The 22,867-nt window shown below is 36.2% G+C and overlaps 1 protein-coding gene across 1 annotated transcript; it reads left to right on the forward strand.

The window, feature by feature from the left end:
- Window positions 1–455: 455 nt before the first annotated feature.
- On the forward strand, window positions 456–21,714 carry LOC127866935 (uncharacterized). The gene is made up of 11 exons (XM_052407803.1): window positions 456–596; window positions 8,650–8,763; window positions 11,546–11,670; window positions 13,720–13,821; window positions 15,015–15,143; window positions 15,310–15,455; window positions 16,456–16,567; window positions 17,478–17,517; window positions 18,198–18,651; window positions 19,028–19,131; window positions 20,064–21,714. The coding sequence occupies exons 1-11, from the start codon at window positions 470–472 to the stop codon at window positions 20,288–20,290; spliced, it is 1,680 nt and encodes a 559-aa protein (XP_052263763.1). The 5' UTR covers window positions 456–469; the 3' UTR covers window positions 20,291–21,714.
- The last annotated feature ends 1,153 nt before the right edge of the window (window positions 21,715–22,867 follow it).

Here is a 22,867-nt window from a genome sequence, read left to right on the forward strand (position 1 = left end):
CTTTCGATGACCAATTGTTTGTATTATTTTTGGGTTAAATTTCTAATCTCGGTGATAGTAAAACGTGTTTTAGAATACAATTACCATGTCAACTGTATACAATTTCAAAAAGTATTTCACGATCATGACATATCTGCTCTAAATATAAGGGGACTTTAACAATATAAGAATCAAAATAGTTATGAACTCGTTTAAGAACAAAACAGTCACAAAATCTTATTGACTTTCAAAATTTATGCCTACTGATCATTTTTGACAATTTATTTTTTAAATCTACGGATTTCCTGCAGCTAAATAGCATTCAACTTATGCCGTCGTTGTAAACAATTAATGCATTTCATTCGTTTTAAAATTGTGCGCATATAAAACATTACACAGGTTAAAATGTCTCACCAGTTTGACCGCTTTGTTTGACCGGTTATACTTTTTACCGTGTTGACGTGCGTATTGTTCGGTAGCGCTTTTGAAAATGGCGGATCAGTTAAAATCAAAAATTCGTATCAATGAATTGATATTGGAATATTCATTTACTGAAATTTGGGAAGAGTTTAAACTCGCCAAATCACTTTCCGAAGACACTGTTGAATTACTTAACGGTGAGAATTATACGCAGTGATTTTTCTGCTCGGCTAAAAGTAATTTGTTGTTTCTATCCGAAAATATGTGTCCGAAATAAAGACCATTACCATGTATTATGTGACTTAAAGTGAATGAAAAAGGAACTCCAATTCACTTTTAAACTGCTGCATAGCTGTTATACTTAAACCATAGTCAAGTCTTGTTTAATGTTCAGCATAATCAACAATAAAAAAAGTCATCTTCATAAACTTATTAAGATACAACATGTCCACTGATTTTATCTTGCAAGGTGAAGTAAAGAATGTTATATACGAACGTTGACGAGTGACGTCACGCGCACCTGCAGAATTACCCGAGTTTCTACTGGAGGGCAAAAAGCGCATATAAAGAAGGTTTATCTCAATCTCTATCACATAGCACTGCATTGACAAAATCAACGTTTTTGTTGATAATCATGCATAATATCAAAAATAATAAACTTTATTATGTCTGAAAAGACATTAGCATGCAAGGAAATTTATTTTTGGATTATATTGTTATTATTTGTTTTTACTTCAAACGAACTAGGGAATGGAAAACCATTTCAGAGCACGGTATATGGTTACCACAAAATTTCTCTACTTGCACTTCTTCGCGACCATTTGAAGTTTATTTTTTTTTTAGAAATTGTAATTCTTTCAGAATAAAATAGATTTAATGAACGAAAACAAATGAGGATGAAGACAAACAACAAAGAGATAGATTTTATGTAAGCAACATATGAATGTAGTAACTGTAGTAACCTTTTTATGTCTAAAATAACTTACCTTGTTACACATTAAATAATTTTTTTCGATTAATGTTATTGATTTATTTAATTGTTACACCAATTTTGACACTCTGTGTTGCAGCATATGTGTTAAATTGCACCTTTGTTCATCTCAAATCGATTATCTCGTTATGATCGGAGACCGTCCAGACAAAGACAACAGGGTGTCATAAACCAAGGCACATTGGGTCCATGCCATAAACCACATGTTGCAGACAATTGTCTGGTCATAAAACACAATTTATGATACCTTCATGACATCTCTTGGCATTTTGAGAAATCATTAAGCCAAATTTGAAATCCAAAAAAGAAAACTGTTGCTTCAATAAAATATTTTAACATTACAAAATGACGAAATCTGTCGGAAATGGATTAACAGGAACTAGTGCATTATATTAGGCAGCTAATTGAATCATAATAATACAGTGTTCAATAACTATAATATATTGTGCAGTATTACTGCTACGCAATGAAAGGATCCGGCAAATGTAAACTTCGCTAGTACGTGTAAAGATTGTACGTTATGCAGTGCATGTACAAAATACCATCATGAAAAGAAGCAATCACAATCTGGTGAAAAAGACATTACTTGCGTTAAAGAAATGAAATATATAGATGTGTTTATAATAGAATACTAGAATTGTATCACTATATAATTATCACTAGCACGGACTCCGTGTCAATAGTAAAGAGATTTCAATATACATGCAAAGACAATTCAATTTGCATAATATTCAAGTTTTTTTCCGCGTCAAATTTATTAATATTGGCATTCAATGTTAACGAAACGAAAATTTATTCATTGGAAAAGAATATAACCACAACATGTAAAATTGTAATGTATTCCGTTTTTGGCTTTGTTTGATAATTGATTAAATGCACCTCTTACAAGGTCGATCGCTGATGAAAAAACCACTATCCATACCACTTAAAATTATAATATAAATAATAAGTGTTTCATTATTTTTGCAATATCATAGAAACAATATTGCTAGTTCATTGTTTTGCTTTGTGGGATTGTCAGTATTTAGTAATCCGACCACGTTTACTCTGATGCTTATACCTACTTCGTTTTTTTATGAGAGGGATCGATATGCATATGAATATACATTTATTGGTACTAAAAATAATATATTTGCACTATTTTTTTAAAAGATATTTATTTTTATTTCGCATTTGTTATCGAATAATTGACTAAACAAAAGCCCTTTATACATGCTTTACGTTACTGTAACCAGTGTTTTTGCCCTCCAGTCAATGCGCATGCGCGGAAAAACCTAAATGTAAACAATAACAATCAACGTTCGTATTGGACAAACAGACATTTTTTTCTTGTTTACCTCCTTCACTGATTTAAGCAGAATACAGATCTAAAGATAGGCTTTTGGGGGTAATTGGGTGATGGCCTTAAACCTATGATCATGGGTGAAAGTGTTCCGTATTATTACGGAATTCCGTATTTTTTGGCTTCTCAGAGGTCGTTTTCGTGAATCATGTAAATCCGATGAGATTTTGTTGGGGGGGGGGGGTAGGCAATGTGTCCAGCAATGCCGATAAACAAAATGCGCTCGATTCCAGACGTGATAAATTGGTTTCCCACTGTTCTGTTAACCCATATCTATTTATAGATTTGACGCGGCCATTGCTTCTCTATTAGTCTATCCCCCTGGGCGTATTGCTCTTTCATTTCTCGTGAATCGTTCTATCCCTCTGGGCACTATTCGCCCGAAATAACATGTCTCCCGCAAGACCGCCCGCGCATGCAGAAGGCAGCATGGCGTCACCTCATTAGAATATTCTGGCGAAACCTGCCGATAATTTACGATTCCTTTGTCTATGAAATGGTTTACCGCATGGAATTACTCGAAGTTAATCGGGAATCTGACTCGGTTTCCAAAAAAGCGTTTTGATTGGTTTACGTAAATCGGTCAACCAATAGAAATCGACGTTATGAAACGGTCTTATCTCTCAAAAAAATATGGCGGACAAGTCAAAATAACTACTTCCGAAACCAAAAAAACATGATCAAATCATGTATTTGCTTCCGGTGTTCGACAAAAAAAAGAACTTGAAAGTGATGTGAAAAACAAGTGGCGATGACAATGGCTCCATGAAAGAGACTCTCGTGGAGAGAAATGGGGAGATTGGTTTAACAAACAAACAAAAAATCATTCCGGGTAGCGCATATGATATTGTGATATCTGTTTCAAAACGATCAAGTACCAATCAAATGGGAAAAAGGCGTTTAAGTCTCACGCCGAGAACGTTACGCATGTGAAAAATTACCGGATTTGTAAATTAAATCATTAGTAAATAACTAGATAAGATATAAAAACAAATTACTTAAAAATACAAGACAGAAAATGTATTGCCAAAACATGTTAATTGATCTATATTATACTGTAAATATTTGTACATTGTGTATATACATGTAGTTGAGAAAGTTTAGTGTTATCTTAAAGATTTTGCCTATCACATTTGATCTACATGAAATGTTTAAGAAATAGATTGTGATATATTCTAGCCAAACTAACAGTTTTTTTCTGTTTTGAATCACTTAAAAATAAAGGTGTCTTTAAGCTTAGGAGAAGTGATTTCTTTGTTTCAAATAAGCTAAAATGCAGGAGCTTCCGGGGGCCCTCTGGCCCCCTGGACCCCTAGCCAGGGCCCTTTGCCCTGGACCCACTGGGGGCCCTATCGGCCCCCAGATTTTATTTTCAGTATTTTGGGAATTTCCTACTTTCACCCATGTATGATTGAATTTAATGCTTTCCACAGGATTTTTTCAGACACTGGGGTGCATTATGACTATTCAAGTAAAACCCAGCTATAAAGTCATTCATAGAATGTGATTGGACAGGGTTTTCCCACTGAATACATTCGCCTGACGTAAAGTTCCCTATATCATACAACAATAAATACACCACCACTAGATGTTGTACATGTCTGCATTAGTTTCATGCTCTTTTTATTGAAACAAAGAAACGCTATACATGAAGCGCTGTTTATTTAAAGCTAGCATTTATTAGGCCATAGAAAATAAATTCCTAGATTCTCATCCCTGCCTGCCCATCGAAAATCGTCCCGCCCGAAAACTTTTTATTTTGAAAAAAAATCCTTTAAAAAATCGAGCCGCAAAATACTGAGGATAAAACAACTGAATGAGTTCGAAAATAGCGATGTGCAAATCAGGAACTCATGTCTCCGAGACGTTTATCAATTTTTAACGGCACACGAACGTTGTCTGAAATTTTAGTCATCTAGCGAAAACAACAACAAAATATTTCTTGTTTGAGGTGTAGAAACGCCATTACAAGTTACAACCGTAAAAGATTGGTACGGGGTGTCAAAATGTACAGAAACTTTAACTCTCGCGGACCTGCACCAGACCTGTTTACTTCTACGGATTCGCCGTAGTTACAACAGATTATTTGGCTAAACTACGCACTACGGATTTGTACTGAAAAACTACGGATCCATCGATCAAAATGGTCAAATTTCAGTTTTTAATCGTACTTTCGCTTATTTTCGGTCTTTGCGGGTAATTTATCAATCATAATTATTTTGGCGCTTGCGTAGTAAAAACGTTTAAATTCAAGCCTGCCGGGGAACGAGTGCTGATCGAGCTTGTCGAGTCGTCACCGAACGACAACTGAATTGCGTATTGGTTCGCAAATTTAGCCGAATATATACGATTTTACGTTGCTATCCAGTATACACATCTCTCTCTCTATTGCGGAGAATACCGACGATAGTCGATGTATCAGGATTGAGCACGCCTGTTTTTACACACGTCCAAGATGGCGGCAAGCAGACGAGAAATTGCTATTAACGGCCAAAATAATAAATACCATTCAAATTAACAACGGATATCATATGGTCATTAGGGAATGATGTAATGCGTGTGTCAATTAACGCAACATACTACGTTTGAGATTTGAAAAAAATATTTATCAGAAATCTGCACAGTGAATGTGCGTCACGGAAACGAGTGTTGGAAAATTGTCTACTCACAAAGTTAAAGCATTTATTATAAAAAGATGAGTATCGTTCGAAAATTGAAAGAGACAAACATGATTTGATTTATATGATAGTGGATCTGTGTATAATCAGATTCATATGCGTATTCTGCTTTATTGTGTTTGTTACGCTGTACAGTTTAATGAAATAGCATTGAACTGAGGTTGTCACGTGCAAAATATTGAAAGGTAAACCAAAGACCTATAGATTCTATAGGTCTTTGGGTAAACAAATAAAATATATTATTTTAACTCCATTTAATATATCATTAACATAATAAGAACACTAAAGGATGTTTGTCAATATTTGTTTGTTTTCCCCTTATGATATTTTATTTAAAAAAATACTAAATTATTAGCTATTCTTAAAGAGCTTTTGATTAAATGGTGAATTTAAGAATCTATAGATTATTGCAAGTTTCATATGAATGTGGATGGATATAAACTAAATATTGTCTTCATTGTAAGAAGACATTGAAGCAGCACTGTATAATATAAAATGCTGTCAAACATGCACTTAAAAACAATTTTAATTCTGTTACTTATTATCATATGTATAATGCTGAATGTCTCCCAATTTCATGGTTTATCGCGCTATTTTTTTCCAATTTCGTGGTTTATTGCGCTAATTTTCCCAAACCAAATGGCACAGCAACTAGATTCATCTAATGCTTTATGTACCGTTAAACTGATATGTGACCCAGTCATGGTGTTTTAAAGCTCAAAATGATTGAAAAGTTTAAAACTACTGACAACAGCCCAAAACTACTGAGAGATGCCCTCCATACTACTGAGAAGCAATCGGTAGGGTAAACAGGTCTGCTGTACAATGAGTTCATTTGTGTGTGGTTCAGCACTCACTCTGGCCTTCAGAAAATAAAAGCCATAATTTTTTTCCTTAAAAAAATAATGGCCAAAACATATGCGGACTTTTCCGCAAAACGGTACATGTGTACTAAAGGCAAAAAGAAAGAAAAAACAATGAATCTCATTTTATCTATGTTTAATTAAATGTATATCTATATATATATATATACTTAAAAACAAGCATAATATCAGTGTGTCATTTTCTTATAAAATATTATCATGGCTTTACAATAAAGAATACAATCAATGTTGTGGGTGTGACTAAACAAACCAGATCTCCGTTTCAGTTACATACACATAAGAATTAAGGGCAGAGGCCCCAACCAACCCAGAGCCCTTACTAATTATAATATTGTTTTAGTTTTTTCAATTGCAATTTTTGGTGAATACAACTCGAAATGTTATAAACCACACCTTCTGTATCACGGTCCGCATGTGTATTCGTCATTCTATTTTTGCTATTATGAACTTTGAAAATAAATCATAATTGACGAAAAAAACACAGTATCTCAAAACGGTAATCCGAAAAATTGTACGGGTTTTGCACATGAAATATGCATAATATAAAATATTAATATGCATAATCTAAAATGTGCATATCGTTAGACTACTTTTTTATCTCTTAATACGACGTTTGCCATCAGCCGCAATATTGTAGGCAGAGGCCAATATCAATTGTAAATGATTTATTCCAAAAATAACACTTTCGCAATGCCGATCATGTTTACATCAAGTAACGTCACAGCGCGTGAGTTAAAATACACCACCTCAGTGTAATTCTTAACACGTGTTTCATTAAAATTAGCTGACCATGGCATCTGCCGGGTCCCTTTGAATTGGGAAAACCAGGTTACCTGGTTAAAAATTGAAATCATTATGTTAAAGCAGACGACAAAAAGAGGTAATTACGGGGATAATTAGTTGATGGCGATTAAATAATTATTTCATCAAGCAATGTTCAACGAAATCTAATTGCAGAAAAAACGGTGTAAAAAACAAAACCTGCCGACAATATAATCGGCAATTTCATGACGATTAAATGATAATTGGGGAAAAATTAACAAAGATCTAACAGTTACCGATAATTGGTAAAGCACAGGGAGATTAAAAACGTTTTTCCGAAATATATCACTGCTGTCGGACACTGATTGAGAAAAACGCTCTAGGCCACAATGTCGCACAAGTTATTTACGCGTGTATGACAATACACAGGGTCGAGTGTGTACACAGGTAATCTCGTTGTCGATTTTTCCTGCTTGATCGTCCGATTTGCAGGCGTTTCACATTCGCCGGACAACATTTAGAGGCAATTTGTTTTTTGATGTAGGCGGATAAAATAATCACCATTTTTTCTAGACAATTTTAAGAAATAATAGCCAGCTGGATTAAATAATCGCCATTGGCAATAATGTCTGGCAGCAGCGTGAGCACTGTCTTGGACAAGTTCGAAAATGGTTATGTTTGCTTGAAAAACATGGCAACCAGGGGCGGACATTTTTCCTTATATGGCTTTATATATGGCCTAAGTCAAACTCTAGAGGCCACATTTATTGTCCGATCTTCATGAAACTTGGTCAGACGATTCATCCTTATTATTTCTTGGACGAGTTTGAAAATGGTTTGGGTTGGTTTAAAACATGTACATGTACACCAGGGGGCGGGGCATTTTTCCTTATATGGCTAAAGTAAAACCTTGTTAACACTCTAGATGCCACATTTATAATCTGACCATCATGAAACTTGGTCAGAAGATTTGTCCAAATGATATCTTAGATGAGGTGAAAAATAGTTACGGTTGGTTAAAAAAAAATTTAGGGCACCAGTGGGCAATGCATTTTTCCTTATATGTCTATAGTAAAAACCTTGTTAACACTATAGAAACCATATTGTCTGATCTTCATGAAACTATGTCACAAGAATTGTCCCAATGATATCTTGGAGGAGTTGAAAAATTGGTGTTGGTGGAAAAACGGCAACCAGGGGGCCGGGTATTTTTCCTGATATGGCTATTGTAAAACCTTGTTAACACTCTTTAAGTCACATTTGTTTGTCCAATGTTCATGAAACTTGGTCAGAATATTTATTTTAATGATATCTTGGATGTGTACGAAAATGTATCCAGTCTGTCGAAATACGTTGCCACCGGGTGTTCACTATTCATGAAAGTTGGTTTAAACATTTGTTCTAATGACATTTTGGGCTGCACAGAACAGGTCAGTTCCTTTGAATTTCAGGTAAGCGATTTCGGGCCTTTCAGGCCCTCTTGTTTCTTTAACATCTTTAAAAAAAAAATATTGAAAAAAAACACAAAAAGTATTAAAATTTATTTCATATTTTTACAAGCCATTCAGAATGCTGAATGTGAATGCATTTCAGTTCTGGTGAAGAGAGAATACTCATCAAATGAGTTTGTCACACAACTTCTCAGCTTTCTGATGGTACTGTATTGCCTCCATGAGTCCAAACAGCCAATTAGAGAAGAGATTTGTGGTAAGTGTCCAGGTTCTGTTTTGCAATTCAAAACACTTTTATTACAATAACTTTGTTTGGTACTCCTGAATTTGATGCGACCATGTTTCACAGTTTAAGCCTTTTTGAATAGATAAATTGATATCTTTATTAATTATCTAAATAATCAATTCATTTAATTCATTCTGTTTTCATGCCCCCGGTAGGGTGGCACATAGCAGTTGAAATGTCTGTCAGTCCGTCTGTTCGTCTGTGCGTCTGTCTGTTTGTCCGTCTGAAAACTTTAATTGGTCATATCTTTTGCAATATTGAAGATAGCAACTTGATATTTGGCATGCATGTGTATCTCAAGGAGCTGCACATTTTGAGTGGTGAAAGTTTAAGGTCAAGGTCATCCTTCAAGGTCAAAGATAAAAAAACCTAATCCAAGGGATGTAACAAGCTTTAAAGGGAGATAATTTCTATTTATCATTTGGCAGGTACAGATCATTTTTACAAGGGAAGTATATTTTTTTTTAAAGGGATATAATAAAAAAATATAAATAATTCAAAGCGGCGCAGGAGGGGGCATTGTGTTTCTGACAAACACATATTTTGTTCAGTGCTTTCCACAGGAATTTTTTCAGGCTCCCCGGGGCTTATAGGGGTGGTTTTGGCAGGGGTGTCCCCTCCTGACGTTGATTTAAAAAAAAGTTAACATGTCCATTGATGTTCTGTGGTGCCTTATAACTCTAAGAAAAGCAGCATCAAAAGACGTCATTTTGGTGCGCTATGACTCTTCAAGAAAACCCCCCAGCTATAAATTCATTAATAAAGACATTTTTCAATAATTGTTTTTAAACTTTCCCGCAAAGATAGTAAAATTCCGACTGGAACGATTCCCCAATACATCCGTATCAACCCAACTCTATTGCTGCATACTTACTACTTTGCAAGTTTATATTCATTTCCCAATGATCCCATTTTTAAAAGCACTTTCTGGTAAATATTGACAATTAAAATGCTCAATAATTTCTTTTACAGCAAACGTTGCCATTTTTCTAAAGTATCAAATAAATTTCGGCATAAGTGACTATTTTATTTATAGGTTTGATGAAATATTGCCACTGAACATGCTTGACCTGGTGTGTGCTTGTTAATACGCTCAATACACCCATGCTTTCTATGCACATGACGCCACGTTGTACTTGCTGCATAATTTTCTCGCCCTTTTTATTGAGACAAAGGGTCAACACGAAATAAATTATTACTGTTTATTTGAAGCAAGAATCTGTTAACGTAGAGTTAACATTTACATTCGGAAGTGGGTTTCCGATTACAAATTTAATTATGCTCATTTGAGACTTCAAGAAAACATTAACAGTTGCGTAATGAATTCAACGATAATTTGTTAAAACGCTTAACGAGTCGAGTAAATGTTTTGATAGAATTATTCATGAAATGCACACAAGGATTACAGCCATCATCAGTCTTCTAAGTAACTGGCCAAGATTTCTGTGGCAATTACATGTATGTCACAAGTCGTCTGCATGATTTAACTGCAGGCTTTGCCTGCCTACGAGTGCTGTCGCTTATACAAAGCGTACAATCTCATTGGCCAATATTAATTTTCCAATACAGCGACGCTCCGCCCTTAAGCGCGTTTTAGTTGGATAAAGCGTTCGATGTAGTTGACAGAGGATCGTGAATTGGCTTTCAAAATTTTCGGCGAAGTCGATATCGCTTTGATCTTAAGAATGGCTAGTTGCAGTAACAGCCAAAATACACTTATTGGATAATTTCAGGCGCCCCGCGGACTCTGATTTAGAAATTCAAGCGCCCAGGTGAGGGACCGTTAAATGGCCTGTGGAATGCACTGCTTGTTCATCTTTGTTTGGGCTCAAAGGTGTTCAAAAATGTGTTATGCCCCCTTACAAGAATTAAGAAAAAAGCATTGGTACTTTAAATTCCATTTTTGTCTGTCTATGCAAAACGTTCTGTCTCAGCCATTGGTGTTAAACTTTGTTGAATTGCGATGGATTTCAAAATAAAGCCCAAGTGTCAACAATCATAAGTCAAAGTGTATTATGTAACACCTGGCTCCCTCTATAAAGGTCAAGGTAACACTTAAAAGTAAAATTTGGTCATAAAACAAGTTGATATTTGCTGTCTCAACCTAAACTTTGGCATTTATTGATGGATTCTTTAATAATTCTGCAAAAATGTGAACTATTATTAGACAATATTATGTCTGCCATCAAACAGCTTATATGGACTGTAACTTTTTAAATCATCATACAGTTAATAAATAACTTACCTCAAATGAATACCATTAGGAAACAGCATTCTGTGTTTAGCATGAGCCTTAAAGTTCAAGGTCACTCTCTTAGTTGTCAAAAGTCTTTGGCATTCAAATTTCTTGAAAGGACCTGTCTCACCCTTAACTTTGCCATTTATAGATGGATTTTCAAATAATATCTTTGCACATGTTACAAATGTTACACTTCGTAACAAAAGGTAACTTAAAATAAAACAATGTCCCATCTCCCTACTTCAGTGTTCAGGGCACACTTAATGGTCAAACCTCAAATTCTGACATACAAAAGCTTGTTACATGTATTTACTTAAGTGCAGTATTGGAACAAAAGTGAAATGTGATGGTATCCATGCCCTATGAATACATGTCTTTTTTAAATCACTTTTGCAAGTATATAACCTATTACGAATTATTTTTGCAACTTGGATCACTGGAAAAGTGAACATATGACATACTAGTAAATAAAGTGACATACTAGTAAATAAAGTATCTTCTCTTCAATTGAAGGGCAGGGTGAGTCCATGACGCCCCTTGAAGAAATGCACATATACTGGGATACACTGGTAAACTTCCAGACTGAGGAAGAGATTAAAGAAATTGGACAGAGTTTTGTCAGTGTCATCAAACAAGCGGTATATTTTACTAACTCATTAATACTACTTTTGTGTCTAATAAATGATTTCTTTTTCTTAAACAATTCATGCAAAATATTCATACTTCTTTATTCTTTATTGTTGACTGAGCAAGCAGTACATATTTCTTATATATAATACTTCCATACGGCATTAATGCTGTAGTTTGCTTAAACACTGAAGTGAATAATATATATGCCTGTTTATTGTGTTGTTATTTTTACTGAATTGTTTCATGATGTGCAAACAGTTTATAAATATGTTTTCCTTAAAGATCCATAAACACTCAAAATCAAAAAATGTGTATAAAATAAAGTTTACCCATAACAAAATAAGTGTTCTTTATAGAAATAGCAAAAATTTCTAAGCTAGATGTGGTCTGGTTACATTGATTTAACGAGTCACATAATGCTCTTTTTCTCTTTTTTTGTGGGACAATATTCCATTTGAATTTCTGTAACTATATCCGAATATTGACAAGCGAAAGGGGGATTGTCTTAGGGCAGTGTTGGAAGCATGAAGTAATTCTTATGAATTTTCATTATGTTATTAATAAGTTATTCAGCAAGAAAAAAAAGAAAGTGTGTAAACTTGAAAGTTTATGTGAGGCAATACATAACTGAATGGAACTGCCTCAAGGAACGAATGGGGTTGTCCAGTTATTTTGAAGTTTCTGGTCCTCATAAAGTGCAGGAAAATGCACTGCAAATTAAAGCAAACCAACAAAATCCTATCTGAGATCATCCGTAAAACAAAACAATCTGACATTGTGAAACGATTTTTAGATGCTAAAAATTTGCAGAATGTACGTATTGAATGTTTCTACACCAATTATACTATATTCAGGGTCTTCCTATTGTAATTAAACTTTGTATGGCACTTTTTGTTGTTGGAAGTATTTATAAAGCATATTACAATGTAGTATTGGACAGTGTTAATGGACCTTTAAGGGGTATATATATATTTATAATAGAGTGCAATTGTTTTGATTGATCATAATGACCAGGTTGGGACATTTATCAGGGTATGTTCACAGTGTTTTTTTCTCCATTTTTGGAACGAAGCAGATGCCCTTTGGATTTGGAAAAAATCCTCTTGTTTTGACTAAATTGGGATATTTGTGTCATTTTTTGCTAATATATACTCAGGATCAACCCATAGATTGTCATAAGGAAATTTACTAAATGTTGCATTTTTATCAGAACAAAAATTAAAAATATTAATATTCTCATTTTAGGAAACCTTTACATTTGGGAATGGTGCCAAATTTTGTTTTAAAACACACACACACACACACACACTTGTAACCTGTGCATTCTCTTGTAGGCAGTGCATGCATGTCTGAGGCAAACACACTGGGTAACATGTGCATTCTCGTGTAGGCAGTGCATGCATGTCTGAGGCAAACACTGGTAACCTGTGCATTCTCTTGTAGGCAGTGCATGCATGTCTGAGGCAAACACACAGGGTAACCTGTGCATTCTCTTGTAGGCAGTGCATGTGTGCCTTAGGCAAACACACTGGGTAACCTGTGCATTCTCTTGTAGGCAGTCGTGCATGTCTGAGGCAAACACACAGGGTAACCTGTGCATTCTCTTGTAGGCAGTGCATGTGTGCCTTAGGCAAACACACTGGGTAACCTGTGCATTCTCTTGTAGGCAGTGCATGCATGTCTGAGGCAAACACACAGGGTAACCTGTGCATTCTCGTGTAGGCAGTGCATGTGTGCCTTAGGCAAACACACAGGGTAACCTGTGCATTCTCTTGTAGGCAGTGCATGCATGCCTTAGGCAAACACACAGGGTAACCTGTGCATTCTCTTGTAGGCAGTGCATGCGTGCCTGAGGCAAACACACAGGGTAACCTGTGCATTCTCTTGTAGGCAGTGCATGCATGCCTTAGGCAAACACACAGGGTAACCTGTGCATTCTCTTGTAGGCAGTGCATGCATGCCTTAGGCAAACACACAGGGTAACCTGTGCATTCTCTTGTAGGCAGTGCATGCGTGCCTTAGGCAAACACACTGGTAACCTGTGCATTCTCTTGTAGGCTGTGCATGCATGCCTGCGCCAAGGCAAGAAGCAGCTGGCTCAGCAGGTGTTTGACAAAATGTTCACCGCTGAAGATCGTGCCAATGACACAAACGGCTCAGTAAGTTATGGGATTTGTACAATTATGATTAACTCTTTACCACTCAGATTTGCACTTTGACCCATTTGTACCTGTAAAAATCTAATTAATTATAGAAGTTTCTGAATAGATTCAAATGTTATATGCTTCATTTGCAACCCTCAGATACTGATGAGCAGCAAACAGCATAAAACCTGAACAGCATGCGAGTTACATGTACTTGCTGACTATTGGTTTTATGCTGGTTGCATATACATGTAGCCATTTTCACTTTGGTTCTGAGAGAAAAATGGTTAAGGCAAATCAATAATATGCAAGGTTTTTAAATGGCAGAACATTGACATTACTTGAGGGGTGGGGCCCTTTTATGCTTATTAAAAGTCATGGGAAATTAAAGTGTGTACAATAAGGTACATGTAGTCCCAGGATGCTGTTTTTCAACTTTGGGGGAAAGGTGGCACAAGGAGAATTTCATTTAGATAAACATGATTACGTGCCAATATTCTTTTATGCCCCCAGAAGGGTGGCTTAAAGCAGTCTGTCTGACCTGCATTCCATTTTCCAGACTTTTTTTCTTAAAAGCTTTAAGATATTTACCTAATATTTGATGTGTGAGTCTACCTACATGACTTACAGAGTAAGTGTGAATTTCGTTGTGGTCCATTGATTTTTTAAGGATAAATGGGCCTTGGACTTGAACAATTCCTTTATAATAACTGTTTTCTGTAGTTTTGTTATGAAATACTCTCAGATATTTAGCTGATTTTTTGTATGTGAGTCTTCCTAAATGACTTACAGATCAAGTGTGAGTTAAATGCATTGTTAAATATACATAAAATGCCCCATCTGGCAAAATGTAAGTGGGATGCCCCACTATGACATCTGTTAATTTCAATTAGCACCTGCATCGGTCAGTAAATATATAAGGCCTGTGAATGATAGTGAGATTCAATTCAATCTCTTTCAGGGCTTTTTTCCCATCTTTTGAAAGCGGCTTTGGCCACCTCATTTGGTGACAAAATGAGAGGCAAACTGTTGAAAAAAATGTTCAAAATTTGGAGAGAAAAAAAACAAATTGCAAATGTGTTTAAATAGTGAAAATTTGAGTTGGGAAGTTCTTTAAATTGTGAAAATTTGAGTCGTGAAATGCCCAAATTTGTGAAAAACTGCCATTCTCTAAGAAGAAAAAAAGCCATGCCTTTATTTTAATCTAGGTAAAGTGCACCAAAAAGATGATAAAAAGGGGGACATCAAATGTGCCAGACGACAAGAGGCTTGTTGATGATATCATCACGTACCTAGGCATGGTTTCCGACCAATACGCAACTCCAGCGCTTCTGATGGTACGGTTTTTAAAGAGGCTATACACATTTTATACTATTTTTGTAAACAAATACATGTACTTTGTCTTTTATTGTTTATGTCTATGAACATCATAATAATCTTTTGCATAGCGACATGTGTTTCTTAGAAGCTCCATTTAGGACAAGCATTTGTGTATGTTAACAGGCTGAGAAATTGATGAACTGCAGGGAAAATGCTGGACACAAGAACAACAACAACACACATCTAACAATTCAGGGCGAATGTTCCACGGTCAGGGATGGAGGAAAATTGAGAGAACCTGGCTCTAGAAAACAGCATTCAACTGCCAGGTACAGTATAAGAGCATTTCATTCCGTTTTCAGCCTTTTGATGTTTTCCACACTGGTGATGGGTGTGTGGCCAATACACTGAAACATTATCAATATGTCATAAGACAACATTTTTCATCACTTTGACAAAAAAATAATTTCTGATTTTAAATTAATATATATGAACATATGCTTTATATTATATCAGAATTTATTTTTTGTCAAACCGATGAAAAATGTTAATTTATGACATATTGATAGTGTTTCAGTGAATTGGCCAATCTCCCAACACGTGTGGTTTTCCCTGGATTGGAAATCATTAAAGCCCACATAATCGAGCTAAAATCATTTATTACAATTATGAATATATCCAGAAACAGGAAATCGTCCATCAAACTGAGTGACTGAGCTGTGATGACACATAAAGCTCATCTAGCTTTCCCATGTAGGAAAAATATATCTTCAGAAACTATGTATCAATTATTGTTAGTCTTTTATAAAAGGCAAGGCCAGGGCCTACTCTGCCATTTGCCAATTTAGCCAATGGCTACAAATTCGGAAATTTGGCTACAAAAAATTCCATTTAGCTGCAATGTTTTCTACATAATCACCCATAAAATATCCAAAATGATAAGAATTTAGGCATAAAAAGGTAAATTTGGCTACAGAAAAATTTGACCCAGAGGGAGCCCTGAAGGCCTATACAATAAAGGACAGCACATACATTACAGCATGTAATACATAAAGCTGGGATCACAGCATTGTTCAAGCACATACATTACAGCATGTAATACATAAAGCCGGGATCACAGCATTGTTCATTGCAAATCTTTAGGGATTTAAACGCACTAGAAATCCAGCCTCATCACCACACCACTTTCCACTTTCATGGAATTTTTTGTTTAAATGTAGTCTCTTAAAAAAAGTTGAGGCTCAAAGTTTTGTCTAAGATGACACTACACACATGCATTAAGCCCCATTTTCCCAGAACGATACTGTAATGTTGCTGTTCCCCCTTCAGAAAGAGGTACAGCAGAGACGTAATACAGAAGGCCCAGGAACAACTGGAGCCTGAGGACATGACAGGCCTAATGGAGAGAGGCAATGCCAGGCTGAAACAAGTGTGGAGCAAGGTAAGGCCTAATGGAGAGAGGCAATGCCAGGCTGAAACAACTGTGGAGCAAGGTAAGGCATAATGGAGAGAGGCAATGCCAGGCTGAAACAACTGTGGAGCAAGGTAAGGCTTACCTAGCTGTGGGTTTTGCAGAGCTTCAATGAGCAATGGGACTAAACCCTCAGACTGACCTGTATTATAGTGTTTCCTAATGGCAGGTACATGTCAGTTTGAGTTGTGTTTGCTCAGAAAAATGGGTCTTTATCATGGACGACACTTTCTGCTTTTGTATAATGTTTTGTTTAAAGGAAAAACCCTTCTAAAAGAAAATCCAGTATAGGCGGAAAGTATTGTTTCTACATTATTGTATTTAGCCTTAGCAGCCTGCACAGGTTTATAGAAAGTGACACTTCTCACATGCATTAAGCCCAGTTTTCTCCGAACAAGGCTCAATTTAAAGTAGACCAAAAGATTCCAAAAGCAGGAGGAAATTTAAGTTTGTATGCCCCGGATCGAATGATCGGGGGTATATTGTTTTTCGTCTGTCTGTCTGTCTGTCATTGTATGAGTGTGTATCTGTCCCAAAACTTTAACCATGGTCATCACTTTTGCAATATTGAAGATAGCAACTTGATATTTGGCATGCACGTGTATCTCATAGAGCTGCAAATTTTGAGTGGTGAAAGGTCAAGGTCAAAGTCATCCTTCAAGGTCAAAGATCAAATATATGGCTTGAAAGCGAGTAGGGGGCATTGTGTTTTACAAACACAGCTCTTGTTGTACAAAAAATTAAACAAAGTAGCCGTTTGATGTTTCTGTTTTTGGAAAAATTACAGGATGCTCATACCCCCCCCATGGGCGTCAGGCTGTTAATTAATGAGACCCTTGAGGTAGTCAATACATGATTTAACCTTTGCATTCTGTTTCAGAACAACAAAAAGAAGTTCAGTGAAAGTCCTGAGAGGCCTAGTAAGTTGAACACTGTTTTCAATTGATTCGCGTTCTGGGAAAACTGGGCTTAATGCATGTGCGTAAAGTGTTGTCCCAGATTAGCCTGTGCAGCAGGGACGACACTTTCTGCTTTTATGACATTTTTCATTAAATTAAAGTCTCTTCGTAGCAAAAATCCAATTTAGGCAGAAAGTGTCGTCCCTGAATAGCCTGTGCGGACTGCACAGGCTTATCTGGGATTACACTTTATGCACATGCATTATGCCCAGTTTTCTCAGAACACGACCCAATTGAATACTAATTTTTGAATGAAGTCCATGTCATTAAGTCCATTGCCCTACCTAGTGACTCTTTTCACTTGGAAACATTGTACTGATTAGGTAAAAGTGATGATGAATTATTTTGTGGTTTATGCTGGCTTCTTACAGTGCGAGAGATACATTTTTAGAGGAATTGGTATAGGCAATAGTGCAAGCCCATTTCTTTCAATTACTAAAAAAATCGTAAAGACTGGCAATAAATATTGTACTTATACAGAATGCTTCTTTTCATTGCATTTACCATTGCATTGTGTTAATTAATCCCGTAGTGTTCTTTATTAGTTCAGTAGATTTTGAATATCTAGTCTATAAAACCACCCTTCAACATAAAAATGAAATGATGTACACTTAATCTCATTATCAATTGATGTGTCCCAGGCAGCAGTAGTCCTGACGACATGGACTCTCAGCAGGAGACCCAGGCCCCGCCCTCTCCTACACACACTGATAGTGCCTCCACCTCCTGTACTGCACCGAAAAAGAGGAAACCTTCCGAGCCAGACGCGTCTCAACGTCGGTCAGGCAGCAATTTCGAACCTTCAAAGGGGAGATCTGTCAGTGACACCACTACATCTAAGGGCAGATCCGTCAGTGACACCACTCCAACGAAGGGGAAATTTTGCAGTGACACCACTCCATCCAATCAGAGGTCTGGCAGTGACACCACTCCATCGAAGGGGAGATCTGGCAATGACACCACTCTGTCCAATCGGAGGTCTAGCAGTGACTCAAACCCATCAAATCGGAGGTCTGGCAATGACTCATTCTTCCGTGAGAGACCCAGTCACACCTCCACACCGTCTACCTCTCATGAATTTAAGAAGCCAAAAAGGTAAGCTTTACTTCTGTTCATCTCATCTTTGCATGTGATCCTGTTCTAGCACTGCCGACCAGCTTCCTCCAGGTGTCTTGGTTCTTGGCTAGTATTTCCAGGTGTCCCCAAATTTTGTCCATCTGCTTAGCACTGGCATTAATGTCTCAGGTCCCAAGTGTTTCTTGGTCCATCTCTCTTCTGTTTCCCTTGAGGGTTCCAACTGAGAGATTGCCCTGTGGTATTGGATGCAGGCTTGCACATTTGTGTGGCCATCCATCGCCAAGTTCTCTGAAATATTATTATTTCAAAATATGATATGGTATATTACATTACTTATCCCCTCTAATTAGATTAATTTCTTACTTTGCATATTGTTTTCAACTATGTTTTACAGTACGGATGGGCCCTTCCCAGGGTTGAGGTATCGCAAGAACATTGGAAGACCTGACCGACACAAGCCTGCCACTAACAGGGCCATGTCTGATGTCAGCGATATTGGTGAGAGCTATGGTTAGAACATAATGTTGGGTTTATATTACATGACCTACCTGAGTAAAATGCCTAGATTCTAGAACATTTGATTGAGTTTATCAGGTATTTTGAGCTCACCTACACAGAATATGTTAATGGATAGTCCCCTACCAGTGAAACCAAGGGGACTTATGGTTTGCCATCTGTGTGTCTGTGAGTCTGTAACACTTTTCTGGATCCTGCCATAACTTTTTAAGTTCTTCATATTTTTTCATGAAATGTGAAACATGGATAGATGGCAATATGGAGATTGTGCACGTCATTTCATTTTGTTCCTACATTAAGAATTCTAAGCGACTACCAATGCGTGGAAATAGGTATCTAAATGGTAAAGGATTAGCAAGTAAAGCATGGAAAACACATTTTGTCATGATTCTTGTATTGTATCCATTATTTTATGTGCCCAAACTTTGTGTAACAAATAAATAGAGCTTTCAAAAAGTAATGTTACCCAGACTTAAAGGGTGTATTTTGTCCTCATTGGGCACTATTGTTTACTTTCTGGATTAAGTAATTATTCTGTACCATTTTTTTACTGTACTTTATAAAAGCAGCAATTAGTGAGGAAGTTGAAACATTGAAATAACCATAGGAATAACTTTTTAATTGGTTTAAGACTTTTAATTTTTATGTCATTTTGTGAATTTAAATATACATCATCTTGGATATTTTCGTACCCAAAACAGTCTAGTATTTGGAAATCTAACATTTTATCATTTAGATACGCATTTTTACACTAGGCTTGTTTTCCAGCCCTTAGATATAGAGGAGCCAACAGTATAAAACCAGCTTAGCCTGCGAGATTCTCCCTGGCTTTTCTAGATTAATGGTGGTTGCATATAGCCATTTATCTTTCTGGGAGGAAAAGTGCATACAATATTTGTTGTTGTTGATTGCAGAGGATGATAACCGGTCCATGACTTCCTCAGGATCAAGCAGTCGACAGCGATGGACCTGGGAAGAGACAGTTGAATTCTACAAGGCCGTAAAGATGATAGGGGTGGGGAAATGGTCCAAAATTCAGGATTACCTAGGGACAACACGGTCACAGGTCCAACTCAAGGACAAATGGAGGAATGTTGTAAAAAGTGGAGATGCTGAAAAGCTTAAAAGAGAATTAGGCTAGATAAAGAGTTAGACTTGACTTGAGTTGAATCAGTGTAGCCCTCAATGGTTTTAGGGAGCCAAGGCTACTCCTTTTACAAATCTCTTTTTCTGGATCGGAGACACTTTGCAATAGTGTTCATGCTCTAATGTCGCCGTCTCATTGTCCACTGCCTAGGGTGCTAGCCCATGGTGTATTTAGAACCAAACTATGTCATACTGATTAAAAAGGAACTGGGATTTTGAAATTAAGGATATTGATGTACTTTATCTACCCCCATTTTAACTTTTTCTAAGAAATTTGATGGATGGTACATGCCAACATACGTTTTTTATGCTAATGTTTTCTACACGGTTCTAAATAAAAAAGAAACCAATTTACTGTATGCTTATTTTTATAGCATAATTACATATGTTTGCATCCATTTACTTTAATAGCAACTTAATACTTTTTTAAGGTCACCTGTCACGAAGTGACATGGTGAGCTTATGTGACCGTGTGATGTCCGGCGTCCGAATGTGCGTGCATGCGTGTGTGCGTCCGTCAACAATTTGCTTGTGTGAGGGTAGAGGTCAAAGTTTTAATCCAATCTTTATGAAATTTGGTCAGAATGTTTATCTTGATGAAATCTGGGTTGGGATTGTATTTGGGTCATCTGGGGTCAAAAACTAGGTCACTAGGTCAAAAACAAGGTGAAATAATTGAAAAACCTTGTGTAGACTATAGAGGTCTCAGTTTTCATCCAATCTTTATCAAATTTGGTCAGAATGTTTATCTTGATGAAATCTGGGTTGGGATTGTATTTGGGTCATCTGAGGTCAAAAATTAGGTCACTAGGTCAAATAATAGAAAAACTTTGTGTAGACAATAGAGGGCGCAGTTTTCATCCACTCTTTATGAAATTTGGTCAGAATGTTTATCTTGATGGAATCTGGGTTGGGATTGTATTTGGGTTACCTGGGGTCAAAAACTAGGTCACTATGTCAAAAACTAGGTCAAATAATAGAAAAACCTTGTATAGACAATAGAGGTCACAGTTTTCATCCAATCTTTATGAAATTTGGTCAGAATGTTTATCCTGATGAAATCTTGGTTGGGATTGTATATGGTTAGTCAGGTGAGCGATTCAGGGCCATCATGGCCCTCTTGTTTATTTATTTTATGACTCTTTTTATGAAAGAACATTGTGAACTATTATGAAGGTTAATCAGTGTGCTGTGCAACAATCTTTTTATGATAATCATACTTAATTTAAGTTAAACAATTAATGCTTTTGTTTGTTTTTATCAATATGATTGAATATCAAGTAATATCTGTAAGAAAACAAAATAAAGTACAATTCAGATGGTAGACATGGTGTTGGTTTCAAAGATGCTGGTGCTGTTGCTGATGATGAAATAATGCTTGTATGATGTTTTATGTAAAAATAATAATTGGTTCCATTATTGGCCTTGTCAGGTTTTATGAGTGAATGGCAGCCGTTATTAGTTCTTTAAACGCTGATTTTTGGCTAAAACTTACGATAAATGTGAGACATGTTCAGGAAAGGGAAAGATATATGGTTTCCTTCCTACCTTTGAGTAATTAAATGGTAATTAAATTGAATGTGTTTTAATTCCCTTTTATTATTGTTTAATTTGAGTTACAATGCTATGAGGTGAAATTTTATTTACACTTATATGTATCATAAATATTGCTGGACCAAGTGTGAGGTTGAGCGCTCTAAAACCGGTTTAAACCCCCAATGCTTTACATTGACCGTTCCAAAGCGGTGACCCCAGCTTTATTCTTATATTTGTTTATGTTGTTTTATATTGTGCTGTTTTGTACTGTTTGGGCAATTGGTCACTTGCCTTAAATAAAGGACCAGCTAATTGTATATAATGAGAATGCAATACTGCTCCAGCAGCTGGAGTTTCACTTCTTTATATTGTAGTTTCAACCTTATATCAGATGAAAAAGCGTTAAAAACATGGCGGGCGGAGAGAGAGAAAAAAAGAAGAAAAGGAATGTATTCTGAAGATTATACTAAAATACACTTATTATGGTTACAAAGGACACAGTCTCACAAAAGTGGAACTCTCGTTGGCAATGGTGTATAATATGCTTTATGAGGTCCTGGATGCTTGCGTTGAGCCTACTTGACACTTTTATCAAGTTTGTCATTATCTCTTAATTCAATTTTTATTAGGTTCTGTACATCATTATATGTGCATACATGTTAACAAATCACAGGGTATGCGAAATGCCGTGTCTTTCACGAACATTACCAATGATGACCTTCTCTACGATATAACGAGTTTTATTTTTGTACAACCTTCACATGTAAATTGTGGTAAGAATGTCGTTGCAATATTGTTGTTTTCTTAATCTTCTTTTTAAAGTATGCTCTCAGTTTGAAATAAGTTACGATACTAAATCTATATCACTCTGTCTTATTGAGCAAAAGTGACTAACATGCAATATCTAAGTACAGCACATTATAGTATCCAAGCATTTGAAACGGAAACTTTTGCCAAGACGTTTTTTATTTTATTTTTATGTTTGCATCTTTGTCATATATCCTTATGTAGATATATGAACCAAAATAATAAGCAT

The sequence above is a fragment of the Dreissena polymorpha genome, chromosome 2 (genome assembly GCF_020536995.1).
Source record: "Dreissena polymorpha isolate Duluth1 chromosome 2, UMN_Dpol_1.0, whole genome shotgun sequence".
NCBI classification, from domain to species: Eukaryota; Metazoa; Mollusca; class Bivalvia; order Myida; family Dreissenidae; genus Dreissena; species Dreissena polymorpha.